The sequence below is a fragment of the Pistacia vera genome, unplaced genomic scaffold, assembly GCF_008641045.1.
Source record: "Pistacia vera cultivar Batoury unplaced genomic scaffold, PisVer_v2 Contig904, whole genome shotgun sequence".
In the NCBI taxonomy this organism is placed as follows: domain Eukaryota; kingdom Viridiplantae; phylum Streptophyta; class Magnoliopsida; order Sapindales; family Anacardiaceae; genus Pistacia; species Pistacia vera.
The window spans coordinates 80308-91529 of NW_022196784.1; the positions used below are offsets into that span (position 1 = coordinate 80308).

Consider the following 11222-nt stretch of genomic DNA (forward strand, 5'->3'; position numbering starts at 1 on the left):
CATTTTTTTAATTCATAAAATACCATGATTATATCTTTCAGTTTTGTACATATTATTTTTGTAGTTTAATAGGCCTCTCTTGTTTCTTCAGCTTTAATGCTCTGCAACAGAGGGGTCTTACTCTTACTATCAATTGCAACAATACTAGAGTCCTCCTCATTCTTCCCTTCACTGGCCTTTCCCCATAATACACCATAAAATCCTACACATATTATTACTCCTCCAACAACGCTGCAATTAAATATTATATACCACAGTTAAACACAAATTTACATGAATCCACATTAATTAAACTAAAGAATGATGTTTAATTAATCGTATTACCTGCCAAGATAGAGAGCATCACCGAGGAAAATGAAGCCCATAACAGCTACAATGGCGATTGACAATGGCTTGAAACTTGTAACGTATATTGGCCCCTTAATGCGCAAGCCCCATGTATGAACAACACTGCCCAGTGATGATCCCAATAATCCCTGCATCACATACACAAGATTTTCTAATTACAGGTTTAAATTACCGAGTCTGTCTGCAGTATTTGTGTAGACTGTAGTCTATTAGATACTTACCGAGTATATAATCGCAACTAGTGCTATATCATAACTTAGTCTCCAGGCAGTCAAATTTGTTTCTGCCATGAAACATATTATTGCAGATACGATGGTTGAGCTCAGGTTGCAGAGGAGCACTACTTCTAACTCCGATGGGTACATCTTAATCACTTCCGTCTGTTATGTTCATGAAATTTATACTGAATGATAATACTAAACGTACAAATTTAGTATATAAACCGATGTGATACAATTGAATAAAAGCAGGTACAATAAATAAAGAATCACATTATATATATATAAGCAATTTACCTGGATAATGTACCAGAACGAAGAAAGGAGGTATTCAACAGCAAGCAAAAGGCCGCCGATAACCCAGTTTGATTGTGAGGAGGCGAGAGACCATTGAAGTGAAACTGGATGCGTCGAAGATGAAGATAAAAGCATTGGGCCTTTATAAAGAACCACCACCAGTGCCCCTGATATTGATACTATGGTGCCAATGATTTTTGCTTGAGTGCTTGCATTCCTTAAAATTAGCTTTTCCATCCTTTTTGGGTCATTTAAATAAGAAAAAGATTGAAGATGGCCACCAAGAAGAAAGGAACTTGCCAGTAAGTACTCGAAGCAGTACCCCTGGATCCACTTCATGAACAACCAAGATAAAACTTGAAATACCAATATATATGTGTGTGTGTGTGTGTGTGTAGGGCTTCTTATTTGCCACGGTGGAAGTCAACTTTGTTGTTAGGAGCCAAACAAGTAGTGCGACGTCCTTTTGGATAAACCCATATGCATATTGTGTTTTGGCTATCACACTTCACATGCTCAGCTTTCTCTTTTCTCTCTCTTTACCTCAAAAGTTCACGACTCCAAAGAATCTTCGAGATTGTTATTCATTTTACGATTATGAAGAAATCAAAGACAGGTGGATGCTGATCAAGGAAGGTGCATGTGTATTTAACATCGATTGATGAAGAAGAAAGGAAAGGGGTCTCATATTGGTGAAAACTTAGGGTTTTGGAATTGGGTGTGTTCTTTCCCTTTTTGTAAAGTTTTCTTCTCTGGTTTGTTTATTACTCAGTACATTTTGGTTATTAATGAGAATACCCTGCTGTGAGCCTTGGAAAGTGGATGTAGGCTACAAAGCCGAACCACTATAATTGTTGTGTCTTGTGTTTTTTGCTGATTCTCTTTATTTGTTCATAATTCTATTGATTGATTCCCTAAATTAATAGTTATATTTATTCAATTAGAGTTAGTTAATAAACCCTAGATTTCGAACAATATATATAATTGTCTATTTTATAGTTAATATATTGTTTCGATCACCAGACACATGACACATTACTAGAAAACTGATTTTTCTCAACGGTTCAATTTAGCTTCGCATATTTACATTACGTTCGACTGTTTTGAGGGACAATGGATTCAATTGCAACAAGAAAGGACAAAGGAGGCGAGTGGCGACGTTATGGATGTTTCATTTTTGAGGCTTACTCTGTCTTATTTTTTAATGTATAATTATGTTTGTTAAAGTTGTTAATATTTAATTGAAATTAACTTTTTGTATATTTTAAAAGGTTCTATACATTTTATGTATTAATTTATCAAGAATTATTGATAAATTTTGAATTGTCAAGAAAGAACATTTTTCTAGTAGTGTAACAAGTTTGTGATCTGGTTTTTCTTCTTTTCAAATAAAATAAAAATGGCTCTTGTTTGCTCATTTTTACTTGAAAAGAAAAGAGAAATTGTTAAATGTAGGCTATGCTGCAAAAGCATAACTCATACGATGCAAAAAAGCTTGCACCATATTTTTCGTCTTTTTTTATTTTAATTTTGTATTTAAAGCTTGATATATCGAGTTAATGATTTTAGGTCAATATTTTTATCACAAATCACGGCATTTTTTGCTTTTATAATTACAACTAACCAAAATTTCAATCCAGAAAACTTATCAGCTACCATTTATTTGTCCGCAATTCAACATTTTACACATGCAGGCTTAGCTATGACATGACCTAGAATTTAATATATTGTTTGATCAACAATCAGAGAGATCATATATCCTTGTTACAATCGCTAAATAAATTAAGTACCCACTTATAATTGTCAAATTAAGATTAACCACTTTTGCTATTCAATAATATATTTTAGTCAGTGGGGTGGTAAGCAATTATAATCACACACTTGTCCACTTCGTCAACAGTATATTCTACACTACAAGAAAATTAATTAAATAATTAAATTGAAGAGAAGAAAAAAAACATGAAACCTGAAAATGACAGCAAGTGTGAAGGTGAAAGCAGCAGTGAGGTTGCTCATTGCTGAAGCAAGAGTCGGAGAGCTATAAGCTATTCCCTTATAGCCAATTAGCTGAGCTGAAGACCTGCCTTCCAAAACATTAAAACTCTTTCATTTTAACCTTACAAATTATAAAAAGATTAAAGAAAATTTCTGTAGGAAAAATACCCGATAAGACCCAGCAAGAATATTCTGGAGATGAGAGGGAACTTGACTGATGGAAGCACCGTTGAAGCACTCCTGCAATAGAGATGGAGATTAAGAAGATTGATGTTATACATATATATATATATATATATATATATATAGAGAGAGAGAGAGAGAGAGAGAGAGAGAGAGAGAATTTGATTATTAGGGTTTTAGAAGATTGATTGAGATTAACCTGCGAAAGAAAAAGGCAAAAGGGAGGAGAACGAGGGTGGCAATAGCTGAAGCATAGAAGATGAAGACATAGTTGCTCATCCCTTTCAAAGTAGCTTCTATGTAAACTACGTTTAAGCCAACTTTGGAGCACTCTAAACTAACCATTGCTAGGAAGAGAATTATTTCCTTGCAAAAGTTTCTCCGAGCCATCTCCCTCTCTGATCTCTGAGAAATCTCCCTAACTTTTTATCTGCGTCTTCTCCGTTATATAAAAAGATCCCTCCCTTTGTATAAAATATTAAATAATCTAAGCAAAGAAAAATTTATATATTATACGGTAGAGGAAGGCCTGATAGCGACATGATTAACAATTTTATTGTTTTTTGAATAATATATTTTGTATTAATTCCTGATTCCATAAAATGTTGCTTCTCTCGATTACGAAATCATGAAATCAGAGCATAGAATTAATATTATTTTTAAACATCGGCTGAGATGTATAACATGACCTAACAACAGTAATATATATTTCTTGCAGACAAGATGATGACATTTATGTGGAAACCACCTAAGCGTTTGAGAAAGTTATTTTTATTTCAAGTGATATGCAGTAAGATAATTAAAAAATACTGCGGTGTGAAAAGGATCTCTCATCATGACACGTGATTTTTAGAATCTTTTTGCAATCGTTACAACGTATGAGTATCAATTTTGATGCAACCTTACAGAAGGATTCAATTTAATTTGTGTAGGATTCAGTAGAGCTCTGTGTATCTTCAACGTCTCTAAGGCTTTGCAACAAAGGGCTCTTACTCTTACTGTTAGTATCATCAAAGCTAGAGTCGTCTTCGTTTATCTCTTCATTGGCCTTTCCCCATATCACAGCATAAAATCCCATACTTATTATTACTGCTCCAATAACTCTGCAATTAATAATATTAGGAAAAGTCATTAAACACAAATATATTCGGCATTAAATTGAAGAATGAGAGGGATGTTAGATTATAGAAATAATCTTACTACCCTCCAGTGAATTTATACCACTTGGGTATTACCATCTTCCAATAAATTTATGTCACTTTGTGAATTTTTTTTCTCTCATGTATCTCTAAGTTAATTGTAATTGACAGTTATTAAATATACTTGGCATGCACACTACTACGTCAGTAATGCCACCATGACACCATAGACTACTTTATCTTGATTATATTACCTGCCAAGATAGAGAGCATCACCAAGGAAAATGAAGCACAGAACAACTGCAATGGCAATTGACAAAGGCTTGAAACATGTAACGTACACTGGCCCCTTAATGTGTAAGGCCCAAGTATGAACCACAGTGGTCAGTGATGTTCCAGTGAATCCCTGAAATACAAATCTCTCATTACTACAGGTTTTCTTTAAATTACCTAGACTGTCTGCAATATTTGAGGTAGTCCATTGGTATTTACCGAGTATATAATTGCAACTATTGCTATATCAGAACTCAGTCTCCAGGGACTCAAATTTGTTTCCGCCGTGAAACATATTACTGCACACATGATGGTTGAGATCTAGTTGTAGAGGAACACAACTTCGAACTCTGATGGGTACATCTTAATCACTTCAGTCTGTTTAATTCAGAGAACTCACGCTTTACTTACATCTCTTTAAATTAATTTTAAAATAATACTATACGTACAGACTTACGTATATAAATTAATGTGATACAAATTCAATAAAAATAAATACATTAAACAAAGTAGGAATGATTGATATATAAGTAAAATACCTGGATAATATACCAGAATGAAAAAAGTAGATATTCAACAGAAAGCAAAAGGCCACCAATGACCCAGCTTGATAGCGAGGAGCCGAGAAGAAATTGAAGTGAAGCTGGATGTGTAGAAGATGAAGATAAGACTGTTGGGCCTTCATAAAGAACCACCACCAGTGCCCCCGATATTGATGCTATTGTGCCAATGATTTTTGCTTGAGTTTTTGCACTCCTTAAAATTAGCTTTTCCATCCTTTTTGAGGCATGTAATTAGGAAAATGAAATCCAAAAAAAAAAAAAGAAACAGAGATTGAAGATGACCACCAAGAAGAGATTAAGGAACTCACAAGAGTAAGAAATCTAATAATCACCCTTGGATCCACTTCATGGACAACCATATATAACATCATGCATGTTTTCTTTTTGAGATTGATGGATGTCCTCAAAACTTTGATTAGTAGTTTGTTTTATTTGTTTAATAAAGTTTATTTATTGAAATTTAACTGTACATTTTATGTAATAATATAGTTTATTTATTGAAATGACTACTGATGACACAAATTTTTGTTTTGCTAAGTCATGATTTTTTTTTTTTTTTTCTAGTATGGCAATGGTGGCGGTTGTGGCTGCTTGAGTTTGGCTTTTGGATGGTTTATTTTCTTGGTTTATGAAGTGGTGGAAGAAGATAGATTTTTGTTAAGCTGCGGAGGTGATTTGGGTGAATTTGCTTTGCTAAGTTTTATAAATAAACGCTGTTAAAAAATTGTTGGGAGATGGTTGTTTAACTACGGAGTTGTGGCCTGAGAAATCTTGCTTTTATTTTCTGTAGCAATTTTGTAAAATGTTTTTATTGTTTTCTGACTCCATCATTATTTGATTTCATCTTTTGTTTTTTATTTGAAAATAAGGGGTATTATTGACGAAAACTTTAGGGTGGATTCTCTCTATGATCACGACATGACTTTTAGAAATTAATTTACTGTTTGATCACCAATCATAGAGATATTAAACTCGCTCAATAGAGTATCCAACTACCATATCCACATATATATAATAATAATGCATATTGAAAACTATTTCAATGGGTGGTTGTAAGTAATTACAATCACAGACTTGACCACTTTTATAAATATTATATACTATTATACTACTGGAATTTCCAATAACTTAAATGTTAATGATGAATTAATTAAAATTAATGAGGAAGAAGAAACAACGAAAACCTGAAATGACTGCAAGTGTGAAGGTAAAAGCAGGAGTGAGGGTGCTCATGGCTGAAGCAAGCGTAGGAGAGCTGTAAGCTATTCCCTTAAAGCCAAGTATCATAGCCAAAGACATGCCTTCCAAAGCATTAATTAAAACTCTTTGATTTCAAGCAATTCCAAACTATAAAAGATTAAAGAAAAGTACCCAGTAAGACCAAGCAAGCAGATTCTAAAGATGAACGGGAACCTGCCTGATGGAAGCACCGTTGAAGTACTCCTGCAATAGAGAGATTGAAATTGAGAAGATCTTAGTGAACACACACACACACACACACACACACACACATATATATATATATATATATAAAGGATTGGATGACTGGAAGATTGAGAGAAAATAACCTGCGAAAGTAGAAGGCAAAAGGGAGGAGGACGAGTGTGGCAATAGCGAAAGAGTAGGTGACGAAGACATAGCTGCTCATTCCTTTCAAAGTAGCTTCTTTGTAGATTACAGTTAAGCCCACACTGGAGCACTCTAAACTAACCATGGCTGCGAAGAGTAATATCTCCTTCCATAGATTTCTCCTGTCCATCTTCCTCTCCTCAAAGTAGCTAATAATTTATTTTGAGTCAAAATGTGATATTTATTTTATTTTTTTATTTAGAGGCAGAATTAGATTTCAATGTTTAAAATATTATATGTGGATGTGCTAATATTTTATTAAGCTTTCAAACCGTACATTTTGGATTTGAATGAGAGGTGACATCTGAAAGACAGTTGGAAAATATAGCACCTGTATTTTCAGTTACCATATAAGAAGTTTTGTGGATATATTCAACCTTGGGTTTGATCAAAGTCACAATTTGGTTCTGTGAAATTGAAAAGTGGGTCTGTAGTCTTTGTCAATCCACTTCCTTAATTATAAAAGATTAAAGAAAATTACCTACTACTAAATGGTGTAATTTTTTACCTTTTAATTAGACAGAAAGTCCAAACGAAAATGATTCACTGGCCATGGCCAATATTATAAGCTCCAAAACACTTAAGTTGATTACTTAATTACATACATGGCATCCAAAATTGTCTTCCCGTTTCAGCTTCTTCATTAGCTCTCAACTTAGCAAGCTTGCATACATCCATATCCATTTTTATTGCACCTTGAAGAAGGATTCAATTTAATTTGTGTTTGTGCTAGATTCAATAGGCCTCTTATGTATCTTTAACTTTTCTTTTAGACAAACCCGATAATTACCTCTCTCACTACTCAAACACAAAACTTGTGAGAAAAACTAATCCCAATAGTTGAAGGACTTGCCACTTACCACAAGGGAAAAGGTGTATCTTCAACTTTAAGGCTCTAAACAAAAGGCTCTTCCTCTCACTATTAATTGCAACAAAGCTAGAGTCCTCCTCATTGGCCTTTCCCCATAAAACACTATAAAATCATATACGTATTATTACTGCTCCAATTAAATATAATATATAACAAGACCTATCCTAACCTTCTCTATCCATTCTTATAAGACTCAAGAGACCAAGACGAGTTCGTGTATGAATATGAAAAATGGTGCGTAACATAAATTTTGAAAACAAATCCTGTTTTTGAAAACAAAATGGTGCATATCATAAATTTTGAATCTTAAAATCACAAATATTGAGTTTAGGCCCTACAAACAAAACATATGTAAATATGCATATAAAAGTCTATGGGTGATAACCCTAATGCAATTTACATTATATGCAACATGACATGCAAAATGAACTATATCATGTGCGCCCAACCTCGAGCGGAAATCACAACTCAACACGATCCTTGCATGTGATGATCTAGAGGGGGAATTTTTTTCAGTGTTCTGAAAATCGGATCGGACCATCCGATCGGACCGGTTCGACCGGGAGTCGACAGTATCTCCGGTTCGGTATCTTCTAAAAACCGGTATTTTCAATTAAACCGGATTGAGCCGCGATTGGACCGTCGGAATAGTGTCGAGTCGCGGTCCAATCACAACTCAATCCCGTCAGATTCCGACATCGTTCGACGGAGAAAACACCACCATTAGTCTTGATGGCATCTCCACGACAAAACCCATCCATTTTCAGTGGCCTTCGTCTAACCTTCGTTGCTCGCCGTCCACCTAAAGTTCACGCGACCGTCGGACTTCCTTCTTGATTTGGGCAATTTCCGACGCCAATGGAACTCCCTAACACCACCATCAGATTCGCCGGAACCTATACATCAAAAGCCCCATGATTCCAAACTTCGATTGGCCGTCGATTGTCGCTGCCGCCACCACTCACCAGTCTCTTCGCGCAACAGGGGTGTTTTAGACAGATTTCAAACCTTAAGGGAGTATTATAGGGGTGTTTTTGATGAATTTCAAACATTTAGGGACTACAAAATAATTTTATAGGATACGGTCCAACCGACCGATCCAACCGATCAAACCAAAAACCGAACTTTTGAACGGGTCATAATCCGATCCGATTTTCGGAACATTGATTTTTTTATAAAAGGATGAGTTGAAAGACTTAGCGAGTGGATAAGTTTATAAAACAACTTTTCCTCTTAATATCATTTCAGTTAATATGATATGAATAAAACCATTCAATATCACCACTAAATTATCTTCATGGCATAACTCTAGAAATTAATAAATTTTAAATACACTATCTATCAAGGTATTTTCTTTATTATTATTATCATGATTTCTTAATTCTGAATATTTGTTATGTAATACAGAGGGAATATCTGTCATACTTGGTGGGCATTCCATACACAGGCAGAGCAGGGAAAAACTATCATACCTGACAAGCTCTAATATGCTCAGGTAGAGCAACTAACATGTCATACTTAGCGGGAAGTCATCGCTCAAGCAAAGCAATTGAATCTGTCATATGTATGCACAGAGCCATAACTGAAATCTAAAATCTAGGTTTGTAATCTGATCTATGGGGGATGGGTACTTTGTAAGGTGTTTTAAAATTCACTTACTAAATTATGCTTTTATTTCTCAATGTATACTTTTCTCGTTGTTCTAATAATGCATAACGGTATTTTGTAACTTTCCCTAACAGTATTTATTCTCATGGTTATATACAAATGAAGCATGAAATAAAAGACAAATTAACTTTTCTAGACTTTCTTTAACTCGCACCCTTTCTTAACGCAACACTTTATTTTCAATAATTAGTCCAACACAATTTTATTCATCACTATAATACAAAATATTATTTTTTTCTCAAGAAAAGAATAAAGTTTTTGTAAAGCTTTAGGCTCCGTTTGGCACATAGTTTGAGAATGCTATTCTAGTATTTCCAATAAAGTTAAACACAAAATTTGTGTTTGGTTCACTTATTATCAAAATATTATTCTAAATTATTCAATTTCTTTTAAACCCCTTAAATTTGTTAATTTAACTAAACAATCCTAATTTTTTTTTTTAAATTTTGACAAAAACACCCCAGCAACCCATATTTACCAGATTCCGACCACCATTACCAAAAGCTGGCCAGAATCTGGTGTAATGGCACACTACCGGCTAAATCTGGCCGATAGTACACCGATCTAGCCTTTTCCGGCCAGATCTACGGTGGATTTAGACGGAAAACGGCCAAAAATCTAGCCATTGAGTAGACAATCGTCAACGACGGCCAAGATATGGTCGTTGTTGACCATCAATGACGATCGTATCTTTGGCTATCGTTGACGACTAAATGCAACCATATTTGGTCGTCAATGGCTAGATCTAACCGTAGATCTAGCCGAAAAATATCATATTGGCACACGATCAGCGAAATCCATCCGATCATGCGTCGATACGGTGACTCCGGCCACCCTCCAATGGTGGTAGCCGACTATTCGTATTTAATGAGTAGATTGAAGATATTTTTGTTAACTTTAAATAGTTTATTATAGAGGTGTTTAGTAAATAAACAAATATAAAAGATATTTTTATTAATTTTTAAAATTCTACATAATAATATCTATCCAATTTAACTTTTTAAAAAATATTATCCTCAAAACTATCAAATAACCAACCAAATGGGCTCTTCACATTTGACTATTTTGCAACTTGCATAAAATTTCTAGAAATCCATTTAATTTTCCATAATAAAAAAATATTTTTACCGACACGTAACCCAAGTCAAGACATGCACGTGACTTACAAATTGATAGATTTTCAAAACCATCCTACAATTTCCACTGAAACATCACATCGCAAGTTTATAAGATTTTTCCAATTAGGAAATTAACTCATTCTTTGAAAACTCAAAACCTAACCATTTCATGAGTCTAGGTGAAAAGGCCATCATTAATTAAAATTTTAACTGACTTTAACCTCAAGGAAACAACATGAATGTTTATCAAACAATAAATTTTGGAACATTTTAAATAAAAATTAATATATATCTTGGTTGATTTCTAATATATTTTAATTATACATGTAATAAGAAAGAGGTCAAAAATCACATTCGTAATTAAATGTATCCAAAAAAAACCTGAATTATAGTAATTAAGATTTTTCAAATATAATTTAATTAACATATTAATGCAAAATATTTATCATAAAAACATTTTAAGAAAAGTTCCACTCACTATTTAACAGTGTAACCGCTTATTCTCCTATATGTTGAAATAATAGAAAAGAGCCTATAAAATAAATAAAACCTCAAATTCTTGATATCACACACAAAGAAATCCTTAATATTTTTAACATGATGGCCCATTATATCTGGAATTTTAAAATGAAATAAAGAAAATACTACAATATGAAAAAAGATCTTTCATGACAAGTGATATTTTAGCAAATTCAAGCTTTTGCTTCATGTGTATGGATCAAGCCTGCTTGAAAGTATGGATACTTACCATTGTAGTTATAACCAGACAAAAGGTGAAGAGATAATCTCTTGAATTCAAAATAAAATAAAAGGACATTAGTTGTTTTCCTACAATTAACTTCCTGAAATGGAATTTCTGTGTCCACAACAATTCTTCTTCTTTATCACATAGAGCCCGATCAAAAGTGTTAAATCAGTTG

General features: G+C 33.7%; 2 protein-coding genes across 2 annotated transcripts; both read right to left on the reverse strand.

Annotated features, from left to right (window-relative positions):
* Positions 1-3431, reverse strand: LOC116119755 (WAT1-related protein At5g40230-like). Its single transcript, XM_031405685.1, has 7 exons — positions 3241-3431; positions 3027-3098; positions 2830-2943; positions 864-1101; positions 570-728; positions 325-476; positions 1-231 (listed from the first exon to the last, which is right to left on the reverse strand). Exons 1-7 carry the CDS (start codon positions 3429-3431, stop codon positions 66-68), a joined length of 1092 nt encoding a protein of 363 aa, XP_031261545.1. The 3' UTR covers positions 1-65.
* Positions 3432-3915: 484 nt separating this feature from the next.
* On the reverse strand, positions 3916-6775 carry LOC116119754 (WAT1-related protein At5g40230-like). The gene is made up of 6 exons (XM_031405684.1): positions 6585-6775; positions 6365-6456; positions 6203-6317; positions 4993-5233; positions 4435-4586; positions 3916-4144 (listed from the first exon to the last, which is right to left on the reverse strand). Exons 1-6 carry the CDS (start codon positions 6773-6775, stop codon positions 3961-3963), a joined length of 975 nt encoding a protein of 324 aa, XP_031261544.1. The 3' UTR covers positions 3916-3960.
* Positions 6776-11222: the final 4447 nt, after the last annotated feature.